The following is a 25,064-nucleotide window of genomic DNA, read 5'->3' on the forward strand; positions in this document are numbered from 1 at the left end:
TTTTTTTTTTTTTTTTGAGATGGGTTCTCACTCTGTTACCCAGTTTGGAGTACAGTGGCATGATCTCGGCTCACTGCAACCTCCATCTCCCAGGCTCAAGTGATCCTCCCACCTCAGCCTCCCAAGTAGCTGAGACCACAGGTGTGCACCACCACACCCAGCTAATTTTTTGTAGAGCCGGGGTTTCGCCATGTTGCCCAGGCTGGTCTCAAACTCCTGAGCTCAGGTGATGCACTTGCCTTGGCCTCCCAAAGTGCTGGGATTACAGTCGTGAGTACCTATACCTGACCATATTGTTACCACACTTTTGACAGCTATGTTTCATGCCAGAAAACAATGAGAATGTATTTAAAATATTAAAGAAAGAAAATGTGATCCACAGATTTTATATCCAGCCAAACTAACCGTTAAAATAAAGACCACAGTCAAACTGTGAGGAACATGCAGAAACTCAAGGACCACTGTTTCTATAAGGCCTTCTTGAGGAATGGTTTAGAAAATGAGCTTCAGACAAATGAGAAAAGGGAGGTGGGAGATTGACAATGACATATGATCTGATGATTACTTGTAAATATATTTTTATTGGTAGATAATCACAAAGGAGTCAATATAAGAAATAATTAAACATTCTAACACTGATTAGTACAACCATCAGAAAACAAGGGAGAATAAGAAATATATAAAGAGTAGGATGAGGTTGCTGCCTGCCTTATTAACTTGCAACAAAAGGATATCACTTCAAATTAGATGCCAGGTGAGAGACAGGATTATGGGAAGAAGCAGAGAGAAGCTACTTTTACTAAAAGACAACAAGATACACACATACACATACACATACACACAGAAAGAAAGAGAGGTAAGGGAGAAATGTAATTATACTATAAAGCTGTCAGTATAAAGGTAACCATTAGAATAAAAATACAAGTCTTCCTGAATACAAAGGATATAAAAAGGAAAAAAACAAAGCCAATATAATGGATTTCATAGTACCCACTAACATAAACCAGTTTTACAGACAGAAAGCCGAACATATCAATAAGCTTTATACATTGCTACGGAGTGACCTCCCAGACACACGGTTTGTTGTTATTGTTGTTGTTGTTACTGTTGTTTTGTTTTGTTTTTTAGAGATGGGGTTTCACTCTGTCACCCATGCTGGAGTACAGTGGTACAATCATAGCTCACTGCAGCCCCAAACTCCTGGGCTCAAGTGATCCTTCCACATCAGCCTCCTGAGTGGCTAGGACAACAGGTGTGCACCACCACACCTGGCTAAGTTTGCAATCCTCCTGCACTGGAGGAAGCACTGGAATTGATGGTCTGAGCCATCACACCTGGTCCAGACACATTGTTAAGTGAACAAAATCTCAGTAGAGAAAAGTGTGTTTAAGATATCACCATTCATACAAGAAAGAGGAAAACAAACAAAAATACATATATATTTGCTTATATAAAAATAAAAAATTAAGCCTTTTTTTTTTTTGATGGAGTCTCACTCTGTTTCCCAGGCTGGAGTGCAGTGGCGTGATCTTGCCCCATTGCAACCTCTGTCTCCTGGGTTCAAGCTATTTTCCTGCCTCAGTCTCCCAGGTAGCTGGGACCATAGGCACACACCACCACTCCTGGCTAATTTTTTGTATTTTCAGTAGAGATAGGGTTTCACCATGTTGGCCAAGCTGGTCTCAAACTCCTGACCTCAGGTGATCTGCCTGCCTCCGCCTCCCAAAATGCTGGGATTACAGGAGTGAGCCACCTCATGTGCAGCCAGATCAAGTCATTTCTTTTTTTTTTTGAGACGGACTCTTGGTCTGTCGCCCAGGCTGGAGTGCAGTGGCACAATCTCGGCTCACTGCAACCTCTGCCTCCCAGGTTCACACCATTCTCCTGCCTCAGCCTCCCGAGTAGCTGGGACTACAGGCTCCCGCCACCACACCCGGCTAATTTTTTTTTTTTTTGTATTTTTAGTAGAGACAGGGTTTCACCGTGTTAGCCAGGATGGTCTCTATCTCCTGACCTCGTGATCCACCTGCCTCGGCCTCCCAAAGTGTTGGGATTACAGGCGTGAGCCACCGTGCCCGGCCACAAGCCATTTTTAAAAGACAGTTACCTATCGGGGGTGGGTGGCAAGAGAACGATACAAGGAACAGAGATAGCAGTTAGACTTAAAAAAAAAATACACTTGACTCTGTAAATCTGACTGCAGAGTCATGCGAACATTTTACATAATTATAAAACAATCTTTAATTTTTAAAAGGAATCTAGGCCAGGCACTGTGGCTCATGACTGTAATTGCAGCACTTTGGGAGGCTGAGGCAAGAGGATCACTTGAACCTAGGAGTTTGAGACCAGCCTGGGCAACAAAGCAAGACCCCGTCTCTACAAAAAATAGAAAAATTAGCCAGGCGTGTTGGCACACACCTGTGGTCCCAGCTACTAGGGAGGCTGAGGTGGGAGGATGTGTTGAGCCTAGAAGTTCAAGGCTGTAGTGAGCCATGATCGCAGTGCCACTGTACTCCAGCCTAGGTGACACAGCAAGACCCTGACTCAATCAATTGGTCAGTCAATGGAACCCTTAAAATCAAAAGTAAAATGAAACAAATGAATTCTGTGTATCCAGTTTGTGGCATAACCACGAGATACAGAAAACTGAGTGTAAATCTCCAGTGAGATACAGCTATAGATAATCAAAGACAAAAAAGAACAGTCAGTCCCCAACTTACAATGGTAAGACTTAAAAATTTTTGACTTTACAATGACATGTAAGCAATATTAATTCAGTATGCTCCTCGACTTATGATAGGCTATGTCCCAATAAACCAATCATAAACTGAAAATTCAACTTATGATATTTTCAACTTACTCCAGGTTTACTGGGATGTAACCCCATTGTAAGTCAAAGACCATCTGTCCTCCCAAACAAACAAGCAACTATTTTGCATCACCATATTGGTGGTGGTGCTGTTAAATTGTTAATCTGGGACTACTAGTTGTGCTTTATGGAATAAATCAAACGAGTAATTTTTGGTGCTGTCCCACAGGATCTGTATCTCAGGGTAATCAAATAGTTGATGAGGAAAAGATCCTTTTTTAAAAGTATTTTAAGTAATAAATGAAGAAAGACAGAATTAGAATATCATTTTGGCAGACCTTAATTAATTACTGGGTCTAAGTAAACGATCCATCGATGACTGATAATGTCACATACAAATAAAGAGAGTCCTCACCACTACCTGTGAAAATATCTTGCAAAAAAACTGAACTTAAATTTGGTCAGTGCTATTCAACAGAGCACTCTATGATGATGGAAATATCCTATTATCTGTGCTGTTGTAATGGGCAGTAGCCACATATGTCTACTGAGCACTCAAAGTGTGGTGAGAGTAACTGAGAGGCAGAATTTTTAATTTCACTTAATTTATTTAAATTTAAATAGCCACATGCAACCAATGGTACTGGACAGTGCAGTTTTAGATCCAACTACCAATTTATAGGAAACACAAGGGGCAGAAGTACCTGGTAAATGACACCAGAAAGTTGCAATCAGCAAAATTCAGACTACACTGTAGGAACTCTATAGGACACATAACCCAATTTCTTCAGCAACAGATGTTTGCAAGGGAAAAAAAGGAGAAATGGAATGAGAACCTACAGATTAAAGAGACTTAAACAACATCAACTAATCACAATGTATAGATCTCACGTGGACCCAAATTTAAACGGACTAAAATAAATTTAATAGACGAGAAAAATGCAAACATTGACTAGGTATTTGATGATATTACAGAAATGCTTTTGATAACAGTCAAAGTTAAGTGATAGTTTACGGAGTTCATTATACTTTTCTCTTTCATCTTGTATGTTTTAAATTACTCCTAATAAAATATAATACTAGCCAGACGAGGTGACATGCACCTGTAGTTCCCGCTATAGGAGGCTGAAGCAGAAGGACTGCTTAAGCCCAGGAGTCCAAGGCAACAAGGCCAGAGTGCACTACTATTGCACCTGTGAATAGCCACTGCATTCCAGCCGGGGCAACACAGCAAGACTCCCATCTCTTAAAAAAAAAATTCTCTATCAGGTCAGTTAGTCTTTAAACAAATCTTTCCTTTCTTCACAAGCAGCACTATGCTCCAATTAAAAAATCAAGTATCTCATACAGACTAAAAATCAAAATTCCTTTGTTAACAATAACTATGAAGCCATTGCCCTCAGACATTCCTCCTTCCCTCTGCTACAAGATCTAATTTAGAAAATACATCCTTCAACTTGCTGTCCAAAGTCTGTGAATCCCTAGAGATGTTACTTTTCACTGTTGAGTCATTCCTTGACAAATCATTGAGCAAGAGAATCAGATAGTTTGATAATGCATGGCAGCCTTCCATCCCATTCCAGATGGCCACTCTAGGAAAACAGCACATTCATTAATTAGTCCAAATACAGCTCTCTGTCCACTCAATACAAATACCAACCACCACGACTCAGCTTTCCTCAAAGGCCAACAGTTCTCCAGGCACCTGTGCTTCCTTTCTTTTCCTTAAGAAGTTACAGTGTCCCCGCATTTGGCATGAGTCTCCTACTGGTGATGTGACTGTGATGGTGTAAATTCTTTGCTCCTTTTTTCATGTCTTCCGAGTTAGTTTACTGATTTCCATGGACCACCTTCTCAGTATAGCACAGGGTCCAGGCGCCTCCCTCTACAGAACATACCAATTTAACCTCAGTGTGTGAAACCCTTTTCTTAAAAAATGCAGGTCCTATTGCAGCATGTTGCTTTTCTTCCTCTTCTGAGTCATTATGCTGAATTTTTTAGACTCAGATTCAGGTTTTGATTCCTTTTTCTTCCACATTACCCAGAATTCACTCTAACAAGCAGCAACACAGAAAAAATTATTCAATGATTTATCTACAAACATAGTGACAGGTCCATATTCGGTTCACATTTAATTACAAGTTATAGCACCTACTCCTAGGTTTTCAATCCTCTTAACACTGGCTGGGGCACCAGATAGAATTTTCTAATCTCCTAACAATCCTTGGTAACTTCTCTGGTTGGGGAAATGTACTTCCAGAGGGAGATGCTGGTACTGAGGTCACTCCATCTCAGATTTATCGCAATGGTTTCCAACTCCTGCAGCCACCAGATAGCATCTCAAGGCTTTTACTAGCAACCCACTAGCAATTATTACTAAAAAACAGTAGGTTCTCTATCAATGAACTACTGAATACAGAGAAAAACTACCAAGGATTTTAGATAAATCCTTTCTTCTAAAAATTAAGTATGAGCCTATCTGTTCAAAGACTTTGAATAATCATAAAATTATTCAAAGTATTCGATGTATAAATTCACTTAACTGCTATTTCCCAGTCAATTAGATTTTTATTCTTTATTACCAAAAATACTAAATGTTTTTATTTTGGAGGTGTTAAACTGCATTACGATATGCCACCAGCTTATGTGAGGAAAACACACCAAAAGAAAACATTTATTCTAATATAAGAAATTAAATATCATTGTAAGCCACAGCCAATTCCACTTGTAAAAAAACAACAAAAACACTCTTGGTCCCTTTCTCAAAAAATCACAGGTTTTATTAAACATCATCAAAATCTTTACATTAAGAACAAAGGCCAAATAAACAATAAAAAATGTTAACATATATGACTTGTGACTAGACAAACCTGCACTGGACTAAACATTTATTAAGGATGCAAAAAGACCCTATCCTAAAAATATGACTAAAATGGCTTCTAAAATATATTCAGATGTTTGGTCATTAATGCTACATGATAAAACATTTTGTCTGATTTCTTTACAAGAAAACTAGGGGGAATGGCTTTGCTGCCTTCATTGTTCACTGAAGGAATTTCAAGGTTAAAAAAATTCAAACAAAATGTATGGCAAACATCAATAATTTAAGGGCAACTGTTCAGAACCTTTGTGTGATGCATGTAAAATACCTGAGAATTTTAAAACATAAAAATTCCAGGAAGAGCTAACGTATCATCTGTGGCAAAAACTCTTAGTTAAAATGTACCCAGAGGTTCTCTACTTGTCAAAGGTTTTCTGTAAGATGTATCAGTAGAAAGGAAGACTTTCTGACCGTTAATATGCAATAGGACCGACTAAGAGAAAGCTCAGTGAGAAGAGTCAAGGGAGTTTCAAATTACTAGCACTGAAGGCTTCACCATGGAGCCCATGGCTTGCAGAGTCAGTGCTTTATTAATTCCCATATTCATAAAAAGAGTTACCACTTCAAAACAATTACAGAACAAGGAAAGGTGTAAATAAATGCAATGAAAATATTCATTGCAAAAATACTTATTTTGAGCCAAAAGTCAACTACACTAGTTTACTTTTGGTATCTTCCCCTAAACTTTACTGTAGGGTTTTTTTGTTTTTGTTTTTGTTTTTTGGTATTTAAAGTTTGAACTAGGTTGCTCCCGTGTCATGAATGAGTTGATGAACACCTCCAAATTTCCATATGTTGATGTTTTAAGCCCAATGCAGGTAACAATTTACTTTCACAACCCCAAGAATATTCACTGATGGTGAAATAATATTTAATATGTCAAAATAAACAGATACTTCAACTGTTCATCTCACCTTGAGAGCTACAGAATGCCTTCAGGATAATTTGATTTTGGTGTGTAAGGAACTATTTCACCAAAGCACAAGGTTTTTTGGTTTTAATAGTTCACTCTCAGCCCCCATGTTGCCACTGTGTAAGATTTCTTTCTCTTCCACTTCTATGGACTTCTCAGGTAGCCTGCTGGCTCATTTTCATTTATTTATATGCAGACATATTTCTTTTCAAACCATAAAGCAATTCCTTCTGTATTCAGTATATGAACTTATAGGCAACAATTCACATTTTTTTAATCAAGTCATTTACATATGAGGGTAATTTTATCAAAATCTGAAAAAGACTTCCATTCGGAGGACCAGAGAATGGAAGCATGGCTTCTAAACAGATGGCAGTTCTCTCTGGAAGAGTGAGAGTTCTACAGAGGGAGGAATGATTATTAGATCATAAAGCATTCACCTTCGCAGGGGTTTAATCAGGATCCCTTTTCTTCCACCAGTTAGGCAAGGAAACTGACTGAGTCCTTTTACCTACCAACCTCGAAACAGAATATAGCATATCACACAGCAAGAGACAAGATCACTTACTCCTCCAGCTGTTTCTCATCTAGCTGAGGGTAGAGGAAGACATTTGTGATATAGCTGAAGAATACAAAACTGTACTGCAACAGATAATTCAGCACTCTTGTTTGCTTTACAAAAAGAAAAAAAAAAGGCTCAAAGCTTCAGAAAAAGAAAAAGATACTGTATTCAGTGGCCTTAGGGACTGCTACAGGAGGTGGGGGAGAAATCAAGTAAAACAGGATACTCTCTCCACTCCCATCTCCCACTAGTCAATCAGGCAGTTACTCTTTATCTTTTTACAAATAATGGCTCTAAAAGGGTTTTGTATGAAAAAAAATACTTTGAAGTTAACCAAAAACACAAGTTCAAAAGTACTAACTAGAAGGTCTGGAAGGTACCGTCTAGTTCTTAATGCTCAACAATTTTATGATCTCTTAGATAATCAACTCTGATTTATCACTGAGATCATCAAATGTGGAGCAAACTGTCTAGGATTCTGCTCACTGTTCTGATGATGTCTACCTTAGGATGACATTACGTTGGTTTTGGGGAAACACTGACAAATAGAAAAATCGGGTGATACAGCTTCAAATGGCCCTGAGAGAGAATCAATGGAAGTAAAATATTCATCTAAAAGTACTGACAGTCATAAGATATTTGTCAATTGGTAAAATAACTGTGGACCTGATGAAAACAGCTGGTTACCACTGTAGATGATTACCCTGAAAATATCTGGCAATATTACACCAATAGCAGTTCATCTTAATGCAAAAATAGTTAGCTTTGGATATCACTTAGTAAATTGTGTAGCAATACTTTTAAACTCTGCTAGTCAATATAATAATTAAATGCCAAACTGATTTTTTTAAAAATTCATTATGATGAAATGAACACTAAGAGGAAGCTAAGAGTAAGCTGCTTGAACTTACAGTAACACATGCTACCATCGAAACAAATAAATGGAAGCCTGGAGGTATTCTTCCAAAAGGATGAATACAGCAAACTGCATTACCTGACCGTAGCCTGTGTACTCATTTCCTTTACTGTAATTCTCATGGACTTCATCCAATATCAATTGTGACAAAAGAATCAAGTGAAAAAACAGAATGTGCTGGTTTGGGGGATCTTTAATCACATATAAATTCCACCCATAGGAAAAACAAAAATGCTTATTAGTCAGTCAGTTACATATGGCAGAAATGTTATTCTATTGAGTTCACCCAAAGAAAATATATTATCATTTGGTTCAAATATGAAGTATACACTGATTCTGTTCATTAATGCCTTCAGTTCTCTGCAATATAAATTGCAACATAAATTTGAGTCATCGGTCTAGAAAACATACACTTCAGGAGTCTGCTTGTAGGGCTGCTGGATTATCTCTTTTGTACAAGCACCTATACATATGCTGCAAACAGGCAGATGCATGAGCAGATGCATGAGGACAGACTTACCTTCATCCAAAGAGAAGAGACTGAACTGAACACTACTAAGTAAGCTTCTCCCCGCCCCAGTACCTACAAGCACAACATACACACACATACCAGCGTCAAAACAGACAATGAAAACAAAATCCAAATAATAGAAAACAATTTATAGTTGGTATTCCATTTAGCCTCAAGGTAGTATTTTCTACAGAACATTCTCAATTAAGAAACCCTCAGTACCAGATTTGTGTTAAAGGAAGAAAAGTATGGGCATAACTGTGTACTCAGAAGTGTCCCCACCTGACAGACATCAGAACGGATGCCAGTTTTCCAGAATCCTTGGCTACTTAGCTCCACTGTTACTTCTCGTCTCATTGTGTTCTTCTGCCGTATTTTTTGGAGTGCTTCCTAGAAAACAATTCATTATGAGTAACACAACTGCTATATAGCAATAGTAAGCCAAACATCAAGCATTAGAAAATAAGTTGGATTCATTTACTACTACCCTTACATTCAGATACTCAAACCTCTTCATACAAAATTACAGTATTTTCTTTAAAATGGAGGCTAGAATGCTCAGAGCTTGGGGTATAACGCAGCCCAGATTTCTTGGCAACTAGATAAGAAAAAATCTAAACCAAATCTACCATTCTGGTATTTTTGAAAAAAATATGCCCTTTCATTGATAAAGGAAGCAAAATATGGTTTGGGATTTGAAATCAGCATGTAAAATTTTTATCATGCCTCATGTTAAGTATTTACATCTAAGAAAGACAATCAGTAAATTCTTTTTTTTTGAGACAAAGTCTGGCTCTCTCGCCCAGGCTGGAGTGCAGTGGCGCGATCTCAGCTCACTGCAACCTCCACCTCCCAGGTTCACGCCATTCTCCTGCCTCAGCCTCCCGAGTAGCTGGGACTACAGGCGCCCGGCACCACGCCCAGCTAATTTTTTGTATTTTTAGTAGAGACGGGGTTTCACCGTGTTCGCCAGGATGGTCTCGATCTCCTGACCTCGTGATCTGCCCACCTCGGCCTCCCAAAGTGCTGGGATTACAGGCATGAGCCACCGCGCCCGGCCACACAATCAGCAAATTAACCTGAAACCCACATAATTCTAACAGTTGCCTTCTAACTTGCAAATCCCTTATAAAAACCCTTGCTGTAAGGGCATATTTTATATAAAAAAAGACTACGATCCAAAATGTCACCTGTGAGACATGATCAGGAACTAACTCTTCCCTTTCACGGTCCTTCGAATAATTGTAAAAATAATTGTATATTTGTATGCATGTAATTGAATCAAAATCTCATAGGAATTCATAACAACAGGAACCACCCCCTACCCCCACTATTGATTAAGTTCCTTTTACAGGTCAAATACCACAAGAGGCCCGTTAAACGGCGTATTTCAGAAGTTCGTGGAACTACCTTTTTTGTTGAGTGCACCAAAGGAGGAACATTTCAGTCAGCCTCTCAACCTTAGTTCCCTCCTTTATAAACAGGCTGACTGGCTTAAATCACAGTAAGTGACAAAGCCAGAATTCAAACACTTTTTCCACCTTCAAAGCTTTGCTCTTACACAACCCCAGCAGAACAAAACTTCTGAGACAAAAATCTATGTTGATACTGAAACCATTTTTTCTTGTAATTAAAACTAAAACATAAGTTATCCTGGATTACAGGGATACTACTACCCATTAGTAAGGAAATATGGAATTTGGGATATGAAACCTTACAAAATAAGTTTACCATGCTAAACTGGCAGACCAATGGAAGACAATCTTTTCCAACTTTAAGACCAAGAAATCTGAGTAAGGCCCAATGTTGTATAATGTGCAACCAAATTAAAGATAAAAGGCTGATTCATCAAATTTAAGCTTTAATATCTATAAAAGATATGTTTGATTCCCAATGGTAATAATCCATTAAGAAACTGGCATTTTAGGAGCTGATATAGATAGGATGTTTTGGCACCTCCAAATTTCACATTGAAATATGATACCTAATGTGAGAGATGGGACCTGGTGGGAGGTTTTTGCATCATGGGTGGATCCCTCATGAATAGCTTGGTGCCTTCCCCATGGTAATGAGTTATGTGAGATCTGCTTGTTAAAGAGAGTCTGGGACCTCCCTCCTCCCTCTCTTGCTCCCTCTTCTGTCATATGATGTGCCTGCTCCCCATCCACCTTCTACCATGACTAAAAGCATCCTGAGGACAACCCAGAAGCCAAGCAGATGCTGGTGCCACACTTCTTGCACAGCCTGCAGAAACGTGCACCAAATAAACCTCTTTTCTTTATAAATTACCGAGTCTCAGGTATTCCTTTAGAGGAATGCAAAACAGACTAATACAGGGATAAAAAGGCTCCCTTAAATACTAAAAGATTTCTTTAAATCAATTGGTATAATAATGTGGGGAGGAGGGTAAAGCATAATTTTTTTTTTAAACATATTTTTCCATCTTGTACCAGAAGTACAGTGTGATACAACAATCGTGAAATACACCTGAACCACATCATCATTAATCACCTAGGAATGGAGTTTGATACAGACCTCCCTCTGTGCCAGCTTCTGTTTATCAGTTTGTTTGACTTTGGGACTATTTGCTAGGAGGTGGCGAAGTTTCACATAACTCTTCCACAGTTTTTGGTACCTAAGGAAAAGGACAGGCAAACATCTCAGGTAAACAGAAGGTAAATCTAAAGTGCAACAAACTCGGTTATTTTAAGAGGCCTCTTCAAATCATACATTACATTCTTTTGATTATTCTTAATGGCAGAAAGCTGTCATTCTAAGGAAGGTTATGACTTTGAGGTTGAGAGTCGGGATGGACAAAAGTCAACTGGAACCTGGTGATTAAGTTGATTATTGCTTATTTTGGTTGGAAATGAGGTGTGACTATATGAATGAATCTCTGGAAAGAATTCCAAAGACACAAAAACACCTCAACCAATGGAATCATCCTGTTTCTCACTGTTACCTCTTGAAAATAACAGATTTTATTTAAATATATACTTTCTGATATTTATTGACAGACCCCTGCTTTAATAGGGAACCTGTCAGTTGCTGAACTACTTATACCAAATATAAGAGTTGAAGAGTATTAGAATAGAGAACTCCATTTGTGCCAAAACCCAAGCTACATAGCTATATCCATTTTTCTACTGGAAAGGGTAAAAGACTAATGGTGTATACCAATTTGTATTTACCATGACAATATAAGCATATTTATTGTAGCCAAATAAGTTATAACCTAGACCAGTGTAAAGGATACTGTCAAAGCGTCCTGGAAATGAAGCGAATATGCAGTCCTTTATCAATTCACAGTCCTGCCATCTGAGAGTCCACGAGAGCCTCATCACATTCTACTAACATTTTTCTAACAAGAAGGGATTTTCCAAAGATTTTCTGTCGTATTAAAACTGCTCCTTTCTTGGCCTTAGCTGGGCCTCTCCTTTTTTGAAAACTTTTTTTTTTTTTTTTTTAAAAGAATGGAGGAAAGAAAGAAGTACTTACACAGTGCCTGGTTCACTGCTTCATACTTTTATCCAAAGGGGGAAAAAAAAGAACAAAACCCTTTAGCCTCTTCTAATATATGTCAGCCAGAACTGTATTTATGAATTGAAAATCTCCCATGCCCTTTTCTCCCACTATGAATCCTTTTTTTAAAAAAAAAAATTAAGTCAGGAAGCTGTTTGTGTATTTAGCAAGGTAGGAAATCCAAACAGTCCCAAAGAATCTAATGGTAATATCTCCATTCCCACACATCCTGAATCTTCTCCCAGACAACACTAACATGCCAGTTGGAAAAATCAAAATGTGGAAAGTTACATCAATTCTAAGAGTCAGAAGTCACGGCTCCTACTTCCAACACAACCTTGACTTTGCATGTGATCTTGAACTCTTAAGATGCCCCCAAAAAGAGAACTCTGCATAAATTCGGCAGTGCTAGGAACCAATATGTGCTACTTTCCTCTAGAGGGCACTGAAAAAATAAAAAATAATAATTATTATTATAAGGATGAATAAAGAAAAAGTTCCTTAAAGTTTAAAAACATACAAGGACTTATGTTGATCAAGTTTGCCAAAAATATTCTGTTGAATAATAGTTTCTTGCACTCAAATATGTAGAGAAAATAATTCTTCAGGAGCTACCAAAATTGTTTCATTTGGGTAATCTAAACTGGAAGCATGGCTCATTTCAGGTCTTAATTTTTGAAAAGGAAACATCCACTACAGGGTATTTCTCTGCTAATTCAGCTGTTAGTAGAAGGTGAAATTGGCTAAGACAAACACTGAGAAATATCTTACTGTGGGTCTCCTGCATAACTCAACTGTGCAGGGCGTATCCCAAAGTGGACGATAATCGGAAAAGTAATCACATCAGGGTTGAACTGTTCACGATCCAGTTGATCGATACGGACAGAGCTTGGTTTCTAGAGAGAAAAATCAAAACCATTTATTCCCATAAGAAGTCTTTATGTATTGACTTTAACCTAAGTAGGGAAGGAATAAATTGGACTTTTTTCTAGGAAAGCCTTGTCCCCAAAGGGAAAAGGTCATTTAAAACCCTTTAATTACAGCAGCTCTACTATCTAAAAACTATAATGTCATCCCTGTAAATGAGCCTATGCCATTTGGCATAATGAACAATGATTTTGTCCTTTTTTGCAGTCCACATAGAAACCTTTAAAAATTAAACTTTTAAAAGGACACCTAGTCAGATATAAGTTTTCCTTAACCTCTCCGAAGGCACAGGGGAAGGATTCCACATCACAGGCAGAGCCTGTTCTGCTTTCATTTCACATTTCAGGATTGCCTCTATTTAAGTTTTTCCCCCCACTTTTTCTCAGTGGATCTTATGTATTCCTTTAATTCTACATCTTTAAGTTAGATAGTACAGTGGTGCAAAGGCCAAATAGTTAAGCTTCTCTTATTATGTCCATGTAGGACATTTGTGTATTTTAACAGAGAGCCTCAAATTTTTTTCTTCATGTCTAATAAAGGAAGAAGTGAATGGCTCATTCCTTCTGGATCATTTGTGAAATGGCTTTCATCTTGAAAGCTTAAATTTATGAAAAGATGGTAAAATCACAGAGAATAGGTTTCAGCAACCTCCTTATAATCATCTCTCAGGACAGTCTCAATTAGAGACTCAATTTTTACTAGCACACCGTCGAGTCTGTGGCTCAGTTGCTTTGGAGGCTGAGGCTGTAAAACTGATTCACACAGAGGCCAATAATCTTCATTCTGTCCCACAACAATGCCCAACAACTAGAGTCTGGGTGGCTGCCTGGTTTCTCTGGGACAGAGGAATTTCAATGCTAAAATCAGGAAATCTCTCAGCAACTGGGACAAGCTGGTCACTCTACCTGCAACTGTGACACCAGCCAGCCATCTGACAAATATTCAACAAGGTGACAAAGGGGATAAACTTGGGTGAATTCATCCACATTACTTAAAACACTCAAACCTTTGGGAGGCCAAGGCAGGTGGATCATGAGGTCAGGAGTTCAAGACCAGCCTGGCCAACACAGTGAAACCCTGTCTCTACTAAAAATACAAAAATTAGTCGGGCATAGTGGCGCACACCTGTAATCCCAGCTACTCAGGAGGCTGAGGCAGGAGAAGCACTTGAACCCAGGAGGCAGAGGTTGAGGTTGTGGTGAGCTGCGATTGCGCCACTGCACTCCAGCCTGGGCAACAGAGTGAGACTCTGTCTCAAAAAAAAAAAAAAACCTTAAACTTTTTAAGTGTCATTTAATAATCAAAATTTCACTAGCTTCTTGAAAGTTGGTCTCTGCTCTCAAAATTTGAAAATCGAAAATATTTTATTCACATGTAACCTAATATAAAATTAATTAAATGCCCATCAACAGTAGCAATGTGCTAGGTCAAAGAATTGCTTTCATTATTTTGTACAACAAAACAGCAGGATACATTTTTAGAAGGGGAACTGTGGAATAGAATGCTATTGAATTATTCATGTTTCTGTGATTTTAAACACCATGCCATGGTACCAACAGAGGAAACAGTGATTTAAAATATGTATAGTATCTCTAAATTTATGGCAGGGGTTGGGGGAGCAGGAAATGAAATATATTCTAGACTTTGGCCATACCCTATAACATTTATTATACCATCTTTGTGTAAGAATAAAAAACATTCTCACTAATGACAAAAGTATTCCTTGGAAGATTAATTATTTTAAGTTCTGTAGCAATAAAGTATTTAGTGTGACCATAATGGCTTGAAAAATTTAATAAATTTTCCAATGTTCTTGCCATTAAGCAATCTTTCAAAGCAAGTCCTACAGAGGATGAAACGTAGTGTGGTGTCTCCCTTGTCGTATGAGTAACTTGCATACTTCTCAGTAGGATATTTTCATAATACTGAGTTCTCAGATTTTTTTTTTTCCTCCTTTAAGCATATCTTTAGATAAATACTATAAAATAATTAACTTCAACACATTCCTAAGCCTGACACCAAAACTTCCAATATAAATCTTTCATACTGACTAGGTCTGACTTCATGTTTTTAATACTGGCTTTACAGCATCTCAAGTATTAACGGTTAATCATGCCAATAATTTCTACAATTTCTCAATTCCTCAGAGATCTTACTGTTTAGGAAGCACCCGCGGCAAGCCTATCCCAGTGATCTCTCCTAAAATGAGAGTCTTTCCTGATGGGTCCATAGGCTCAACCACTCATCAAAGACTCCCTTCATATGTTAGTGGTCTTTGGGTTTTCACCTGGGCAAGCATCATACATTAGTTTGATGCAAAAGTAGTTGCGGTTTCTCCCATTACTTGTAATATACCTTCAGGTATATATACCTTAGGTATATAACAACCTAATATATAACGTCCCTAGCACCTGGCTCATATAATAGACCCTCAACAAATTAGTTGAATGATGATCATGGTGATCATAAACTTCATCTAGGTCACTGGCTCAAAAACAAGCGACGAGAAAATCAAACTGTTTGAGGATTTTTTTTTAACTACAGAAAACTAGACCTCACTGCCTGGAGCATATAGGGTAGGTATATCCTTAAGCCAGGGTATCCTTAAGTTTTTTTTTAAACTCTCCAGCTGATTCTAGATTTCAGGAAAACGTAACTATACCATGGAAGGAAGCCCAGGGTGAACGTGCTCCCGCAGTGTCTACCACAGAACATGGAACTCTCTAAGTGGAATCACCCAGCTGAAACTGGACATCTCCCACCACCATCACCCCATCCTCTGACTCAGCATGAAAAATGACAGAGGGAATATCAATATATACAACTGTTTTAAGAATAAAAATAGAATTCACAGTCTTACTCTGAGAATGTTATTACTTCCATATTTCTTTTAAAGTTAATAATTATGTAGCTTAACAGTATAACAGTAAAAATTATATGAATTTTTGGTTTTAAACAAGTTTTATGTTTAAACATATTTTTATTAAACAACTTTACTTTCTGGATTTGTTTAAAAGAATCCATACTAGCCAGAATGTTTTATTTGCAAATAGCAACATTTTGTTTGTGCAGATGTTACTGTCATGCTACAAAAAGTTGATCCAAGAGTTTTTAGTTTATGAATCAAAGCTATTAAGCAATTGGCAGCTTTTTAGAAAACAACAGCTTTGTTAAATAGATTATTCCATTTATTTTCATGGAAAATTTTAATTCTCCATTTCTATAAAATTTTATCCTTATGCCAATATGTAACTATTTTATGAAACAGTAACACTATTTTAGAAGGAAAAAAATTGTCTCATATAAAGAAAATGTTATGTCTTTATATAAGAACTAGTTTTCTTTTCATTATCTCCTTTTAATATTTACATTTTTTACTTCTAAAATTGAACATTAAAAGTTAATTTTAAAACAAAAAAATTAGCACCCAAAGAAATGGAAAATATTTATAATAATTATGGTGAAGGATCAATAAAAAAGAATACTACAAAAAGGTTCAGACAAAGGATATTAATAGGCAAGTATCAAAAGAAAACATGAATGGACAATAAACATTTAGAAATCAAAATAAATACAAAACTGAACTAAGTAGTTTCCCGCCCCACCCCACCCCCATCAAATCCCCTTAGTATAACCAGCATGAAGATATGGTTGCTCTCATACGCTCCCAGAATACAAATTTTACAGCCCTTCTGGAAAGCAATCTGCAACATGCATCAAAAGCCTTAAAAATGTACCTATCTTCAGATAGAATAAATTTACTAAATTAGGTGAATTTAGTAATTATAAAAAATTTTGTAATTTTTTATTAATTTATAATAAAATTTTTATAAATTTTTATTATAATTTATAATAACCACATTACTGTTCTATGGCCACTATATACACAGGCATGCATTCACTCATTCATCCAAATATTCATTCATGCAACAAATATTTATTGAGTGCCTTTTATGTAACAGCCACTGTTCTAGGACCTGAGAACACAGCAATGATGGAAACAGCCAAAGCCTTGCCTTTCTGAAGCTTATAATGCAGTAGAATTATAAAAAATTTAGTAATTCACCTAATTTAGTAATATTTTCTTATTTATGTTTATAGAAAAAATTATCCAAGGACAAGAAGCAGTGAGTACCTAAAACTTTTAAAATGTGCCGTTACTGTTTTCATGAAACATTCAGATCTGGAAAAGAAGGTACTCCAGCCTCTGAATATACAGATACCAGAACATACCGTCCCAGGGTTGGTAACAATCATGCCTTTGCATTCTTCTGCATATTTCTGCCACTCCAGCTCCTCCCACTGAAGCATATTGGCAATCTCCTCCTCGGGCACCAGGGCTTTGCTGCACCTTAACAAGTACAGGAGAATCTGGTGCATGGACAGCACTTCCTTTCCTCCATCTTGGGTGGGAGTGGACAGAAGGGGAAAAATAAGGCTACTCAACTTACAGCAAATCAACAACTGAATAAGGAAAAAACAAGACAACGGAGGAAAAAGAGCACGTACAAAAAGGTAATGTAAAATTTACACTGTTTAACCAGGTGCCAAATAATATGAAAGCCATTTGTTTCACTGATGAACTGTGCTCATAAAGCATCTCATTTACTAAATTGGCAACAACAACATTATAAATGATAAAAGGCTCCATTTGTGAGGTATGAATATAAAAAAGGTGCCTATCTAAATAAATTTAAAACCACCTAACATAAAGAACCATAGTTTATAATATACAGAACCATGTTATGTCTTAAATATTTTATCATTCTTTCTGAGGTAACAGATGAAAGCTCTTTAGAAGTGATGTTACCATCTTAAGGAAATTCTAAGCTTTTGTGAGATATTTATGAATGTCTTCAATAAGCTATTGTTGCATTATGGTCTAATTTTTTGGTGCTAATGTGCTGCACCTGCCATGATGAACAGAGCCTGTGCTAATATCATGGAAGATCATTATGGGGTTAGTACATGGAAAAAATACCAAGTGTTCTGAGGCCTACAGAAGCATATAGCACCAAGTACAGGGGATAAAAATAACAAAGGGCATCATTCAAGTACCTTGGAAAAAGCCAATTAATCTAGTACTTAATGAACCAAAGACATCCACTTCATTTGGGCATTAATGTGGGGTCAGAGGCTTCCGCCTTCTCTTTGGACTTAACTTCTGGACCAACATGGGCAACCATTTGATACCTCTTTTCTTTGCCTACTCCCACCCAAACAAAGGACAAGAGCCCTGAAGAGGACAATCGTTACCCTCTCCCAGGTCATGAGATATGCTATTAACAGTAGTACAGGACCAAACACTTCAGGGAAAAAGAAAGGGACCAAGAACACAAGATGGCAGCAAAGGAATGGCACAAAAGACAGTGTCCTCCTTGGTCAGAGGAATTAGTGTACCCAGTTCGAGTCTGAGGCACTAAACAATTTTAATGCGAATTGCTGTGGGCTAAGAACTTAAACAAGACTGCACGTCTGAGAGAAAAGAGAGTAGGTATCAACATCTCTATGTCAGCTGTGTTCCTCCAACTGAGATGTTACCCTGGAACTAGACCACATTGTTGTTCTACGGCCACTATATATGTAGGCATGCATTCACTCATTCATCCAAATACTCATTCATTCAACAAATATTTATTGAGTGACTTTTACGTAACAGCCACTGTTCTAGGCCCTGAGAACACAGGAATGATGAAAACAGTCAAAGCCTTGCCTTCCTGAAGCTTACACTGCAGTAGAAAGAGACAATAAAAAAGAGCTACATAAAAGATCGGGTTGAGATGAGTGCTACAAAGAAGAATCAAACAGGGCAAGGAACTAGAGTTGTATCTAAAAGGATGGTTAGGAAAGGAATCTTCTGAGAGGTTTCATGTAGGCAAAACTTGAAAGGAGCAAGGGAAGCTACCATGCAACAGTCTGGAAGAGGAGAAGAAAGAGCAAATGCCCTAAGGTGGAGTGGAACTGTTGTGCCCAGAAACTGCTAAGAAGCCATGTGGATGATGTGAAGTGAGAAGAATGTGAGAGAGGCAGCAGGGAAGTCAGATCTTACAAAGCTTTACAGCTCATTGAGAGCTCTGGAGTTGACTCTGAGATGGGAGCATGTTTTTCACCATATGTGCCAGGCACTGAGTGGTCCCATGTCAGCACCATTAGGGAAAAAAATGCCACAAGCTCTAGGCGCTCAAGAAGCATATAGGCTAATAATGATAGATCACAATGGTTCCTAAAGGAATCTTTGTAGATAACACTCGGAAAATAAAGTTCTCTCAATCAAAGTTCTAAAGACACTGTGCTTCTAAAAATATAAAATAATTGTCCAAGAAATGACAAAGTCACAAAATACATCAACCCACATTACGATATGTTCTATCTACTAATTCACAGCAGTGACATTTTTTTATGCCTCATTACAAAGCAACCGCCTTAAACACAAAAGTCATCATTAATAAGCAAACTTGCATAGTGTTATGGACTCAATGTTTGTGTTTCCCCAAATTTCATATATTAAAATCCTTTTTTTTCTTTCTTTTTGATTCAGGGTCTCTGTCACGCAGGCTGGAGTTCAGTGACGCAATCACGGCTCATCACAGCCTCAACCTCCTGGGCTCAGGCGATCCTCCCATCTCAGCATCCCACGTAGCTGGAACCCCACCATACCTGGCTACTTTTAAAATTTTTTTGTAGAGACAGGGTCTAATTATGATGCCCAGGCTGTTCTCCAACTCCTGGGATCAAATGACCCTCCCACCTCAGCCTCCCAAGGTGCTGGGATTACGGTGTGAGCCACGGCACCCAGCCATATATTAAAATCTTAACCCCCAGTATAATGATATTAGGAGGTGGGGCCTTTGGAGGTAATTAGGTCATGAGGGTAAGGCCCTCATAAATGGGATTAGAGACCTTATAAGAAGGAACATGAAAGAGCTTGCTTCCTCTCTCTTTTATCCACCAGGTGAGGATATGAGAAGATGGCTGGCTGTGAAGCAGTAATAGGACCTTTACCAACAACCCAACCACAATGACACCCTGATCTCAGACTACCAGCCTCCAGGGCTGTGAGAAATAAGTGTTTGTTGTCTAAGCCACCAGCCTATAGTGTTTTTGTTAGTATAGTTCAAACGAAGAAACATGGATAGGGACATATTTCTCTGAGTCTGTCTCAAAACACATTTCCAGCTGGGCATGGTGGCTCATGCCTGTAATCCCAGCACTTCGGGAGGCTGAGGCAAGCAGACTGCCCTAAGCTCAGGAGTTCAAGGTCAGCCTGGGCAACACGGCAAAACCTCTCTCTACAAAAAATACAAAAATTAGCCAGCATGGTGGCAAGGGCCGGTGGTCCCATCTGTTCAGTAGGCTGAGGTGGGAAGATCACCTGAGCCCTGAAGGTTGAGACTGCAGTGAGCCGTGACTGTGCCACTTCACTCCAACCTGGAGAACAAAGTAAGATCCTGTCTCAAAACATAAAATAAAATAATACAAACATATTCCAATCCACCTGCATGTGACATGTGTTCCTCAATCAGTAATGTTCCTCTCTTTGCTAAGGAGCCCAGCAAACCCCTAATACCCGTCTCTCAGTCTGAGTCCATGATAATCGCTAATCTTCTAAGGGGACTGAGGTGAACAGGTGGATGAGAAAATTCTAATGCCAGAATGCGTTGCCTATACACTTCACGTGCATACACACCGAACAGCAGGAATAAAAGAAACCTAGAGAACCTTGGAAAGAATCACCACACTAACTAGGTTCACAAGGAACTAAGGAAAGAGGAAAATAGTTTTTGGCTTATAATGCCTATACTTGGTGACATTACTTAAGAGTACCAGGGACTTTAAGGACACAATAGGGGTCTAAAATACCGTAAGAAGGAGCAGAATGTTGCTTTGTGTAAGGATTAGAAAAAAGATTCATATTTTCATGGGGGGAGAGGAGCATGATGGAGGGAGTAAATATACACAGGTCCAGGTATATAAAACAGCACTAGAATCTCCACGCATGCATTTACAGTTGCCTGACTCCATGGCACTTCAGATAAAAGGGAAATGGACTGGGGACAGCAAATTTAATGTGAAAAGACTTTTAAAAGAGCTAGTGGGAGAGAGGAATACTTAAGACTACAAACCAAGACTCCCTTAAAGGCTTCAATTCTGTAGAAAATGATTAGCATAGATACTGTCCAATTTAGGAAAGGCATAACTAGATTAAGAAATAAGGCCATTGGCTGGGTGGGGTGGCTCACGCCTGTAATCTCAGCACTTTGGGAGGCCAAGGTGGGTGGATCACCTAAGGTCAGGAGTTCAAGAGCAGCCTGGCCAACATGGCAAAACCCTGTCTCTACTAAAAATACAAAAATCAGCCGGTCATGGTGGCGGACTCCTGTAATCCCAGCTACCCAGGAGGCTGAGGCAGGAGAATCGCTTGAACCTGGGAGGCAGAGGTTGCTGTAAGCCGAGACTGTGCCACTGCACTCCAGCCTGGGTGACAGAGTGAGACTCCCTATCAAAAAAAGAAAGAAAGAAAGAAGATCACAAGGTGCTTATATGAATGCCAGTTATCCATCTTCTTATTTAGGTGCAACGCTAATGATGAGGCAGGAGTGAGTCACATAGCAGCATAGAAACTAGACATAATTAAAAATACGCACATACACACATCAGGTGCAAAGTTAACAACACTGAAGGAGAAACCACAAATCCATGTTGAAATCTGCTAAATATTTTAAATGGCAACTAAGCCTTAAAAGAGATTTTATTTACCACTGTAAAAAAGTAGAAACTCAGGGCAGATAACCTGAGGTGAAAGGTATCTCAAGGAAGGGGGACTGAGACTCTGCTCCCTGTCTGGTTTTGGGGTTCAATTTCCATGGAAAAGTAGGAGGAGATCCATAAATTAGAGACTCCTGCCAGAGCCCGCAGGGCATGAGCTGTATCTCTCACACTCAGCCTGGCAAAAAGACACTCCATAAACATTTGTGGAATGACTTTCTAAAGCAGACTAATAACTTGGCCACTTGCACTCAGGCTGCCATGAATTCACTAATGTTAATGAATTGGCTCTTTTGGTTTGTCTGCTTTGCCACTTGTTTATGTTGGGGATTTATGGAGCCATGTCACTGAGGGCTAGGAAGTAATTTTTATCTTGTTGGCTGAAATAAATAGGACATGATATAAATGAGAAATGAGAGCGGGTAAGCTAAGGTTAGCAGGAATTCCGCCAACTCTGGGACTGGAACCGTGACAACAGCTCATTATTCGGGAAGAACTGGAGTTTGTGTTTCAGGGAATGAATCTGGACAGTCATTAATGAACTGACAGACTTTATAAACTGTTTCTTAGAGACCCAATTCTCTCAGTTTATATTGCTTGATTATTTATATGGTTATTTGGGGAGGGGGATAATTTGTTAGGGAATCTGTATTAAGTATATGGCTGCTATAAGAGTATTTCTCAACTATATAGTGCTCAACTTTAAGAAATACAAAAATATTATCCCCTTTCTCTACACTGACAGTAACTGTATGACTGCATTTCTGTGTCTTCTGGATATTCCCGCCGAGACATCCTAATAATCTTATTTTCTAAAACATGTATTAACAGGTCTTTTCTAAATTTTCCAAATGTATATTAAGTTGTGGTACTAATAGATGGTTTTGCAAACTACACTTGCCTCCTGGAAATTTTGCAATACTCTCCCACCTCCCGGCCCCCTGCCAGACACACCTGAGAACTACTGCTCCAAATGGGGCAATTTCAAAGAATCAATTTTCTAGACGGTCAATTTGCAAAACTGATTCAGGATTTGCAATGCTTTACTAGGGCAGTAATATAAGCAATGAGTAGGCTTTCCCCAAGCGTGATCTCACTATCTTGAATTATGACCTACTTTTGCCCCAGTTACACTCAGAATAAAACCTTATACTCAGTCTAGTTCATATCAACTATTTTGCGGCCAAAGGTAGAGAGTTGGATAGGAAAGAAACAAAACTTTGAGAAAAATTTTTAAATCTCAATAAACTGATTGCTCTATGATTTGGTTTCTGGTAAACTGGTCAGCACTGAATAATCCTTGGTTTAAACTATCAAGCTTACTTTTGAGTTAAAATTGCTTAAAGCAACTGGGACAGCTATCTTCAAAATGGATAAACTGAAGAAATAGAGAAATATGATGATGACTTATAAAACTCGAATTTTCAGTTAGATATTATAACAAACCGACATAAATAAAAAGCAAGTAAGAATAAGAAGACCACAAAATACCTGAAAAATGTGGAAAGCTACTCATTCTCAAAGAAGTTCAAGAAACATGCAAATAGTAACATCAGACTTTTTGCTTATCAGATGGACTAAACCAGGAATGTCCAATCTTTCAGCTTCCCTGGGCCACAATGGAAGAATTGTCTTGGGTCACACAAAAAATACACTAACGACAGCTGATGAGATTAAAAAGAAAAATCGCAAAAAAACTCATAATGTTTTAAGAAAGTTCATGAATTTGTGATGGGCCATATTCAAAGCCGTCCTGGGCCATACGTGGCCCCTGGGTTGCAGGTTGGACAAGCTTGGACTAAACTGTAAAAGACTTGTAACATCCTGGCCAGGTATAATGGCTCATGCCTTTAATCCCAGCACTTCAGGAGGCCAAGACGGGCAGACCTGAGGTCAGGACTTCAAGACCAGCCTGACCAACATGGCAAAACCCTGTCTTCACTAAAAATGCAAAAATTAGCCAGGCATGGTGGCAGGTCCCTGTAATCTCAGCAACTTGGGAGGCTGAGGCAAGAGAATCGCTTGAACCTGGGAGGCAGAGGTTGCAGTGAACCGAGATGGCACCACTGCACTCCACCCTGGGCAATAAGAGTCAGACTCTGTCTCAAAAAAAAAGACTCATAACATCCAGTATTGGCAAGTGTATAGAAAAAGAGTACTTTCTGTTGGTCAGAAAGAACACTGTTGGTCAGAATTACAAATTGGTATGTCCTTTCTAGAGAAAACTTGGCCAACATCATTCTTAATTTAAAATATGCATACTACCTTAACATGTAATTTCACTTCTAGAACTCTACCTTACAGAAACAAACAAATGCAACAGGATAGACATAGACTATTTCTGAAGCATTTATATGAAATGGGGAAAAATGGAGAACCCCAAAATATTCGTCACCATAGGAATTATGAACAAATTAATGTCTATCCATACTATAAAATGCTAAGTATGTATCAAAGAATGAAGCAAAGCATTTACAGTACAGAGAATGCCTGAAGTATCTGAGTTAAAAAAAAAAAGGAAGTTGTGTAACATATTTAGTATTCCACTTGAAGAAAAAAAGTATAATTCTCCTCACAGCAGTTAAAACAATACAAATCAAGCCATTTACAGCATTTACTCATTTTCACATGTTCAGAAAGAAGTGTTCACTGTTTTTACTTTACATACTTTTGCACTGTTTGTATACACACACATACACACAGACAGAGTCAATTCAATCAAAAGCAAAAGCAACACTTCCATTTTCTAAAGAAAGAAATTGTTCTTTTCAATAAATGGTGCTGGGTCAATTGGATACCCACATTGAAAATACTGAGTTTTGACCCATATCTCATACCAACTGTGAAAACAAATTCAAGACTGATTACAGTTCTAAAAATTAAGAAATATAAGTGAGTATCTTGACTTTAGCGTAGGCGAAAATTTCATAAATATGACACAAAAAGCTCTAATCACAAAGGAATATGTATCTATAAATTGGACTACATAAAAATTAAGAATGTCTATTCATCAAAAATCATCATTAAGAAGATCAAAAAGCAATCTGCAGAGAAGGTATTGGCTATATATATATACATATATATATATGTATCTGTCAAAGAACTCATATACAGTATATATTTCTAAAAACCTAAAAAAAAAAAAACTACTTTAAAGTTCATATGGAACCAAAAAAGAGCCCACATTGCCAAGACAGTCCTAAGCCAAAAGAACAAAGCTGGAGGCATCATGCTACCTGACTTCAAACTATACTACA

At 38.2% G+C, this 25,064-nt stretch overlaps 1 protein-coding gene across 1 annotated transcript in view; it reads right to left on the reverse strand.

The window, feature by feature from the left end:
* DROSHA (drosha, ribonuclease type III) overlaps positions 1-25,064 on the reverse strand; it is a 154,771-nt gene that overhangs the window by 75,555 nt on the left and 54,152 nt on the right. Inside the window, exons 16-19 of the mRNA XM_011980812.1 lie at positions 17,275-17,444; positions 12,886-13,010; positions 11,128-11,227; positions 8,875-8,982 (exon numbers count right to left, since the gene is read on the reverse strand). Of these exons, the coding sequence (XP_011836202.1) occupies positions 8,875-8,982; positions 11,128-11,227; positions 12,886-13,010; positions 17,275-17,444 (503 nt within the window). The remainder of the gene's footprint in view (positions 1-8,874; positions 8,983-11,127; positions 11,228-12,885; positions 13,011-17,274; positions 17,445-25,064) is intronic.

This window comes from Mandrillus leucophaeus, unplaced genomic scaffold (assembly GCF_000951045.1).
Source record: "Mandrillus leucophaeus isolate KB7577 unplaced genomic scaffold, Mleu.le_1.0 Scaffold218, whole genome shotgun sequence".
NCBI classification, from domain to species: Eukaryota; Metazoa; Chordata; class Mammalia; order Primates; family Cercopithecidae; genus Mandrillus; species Mandrillus leucophaeus.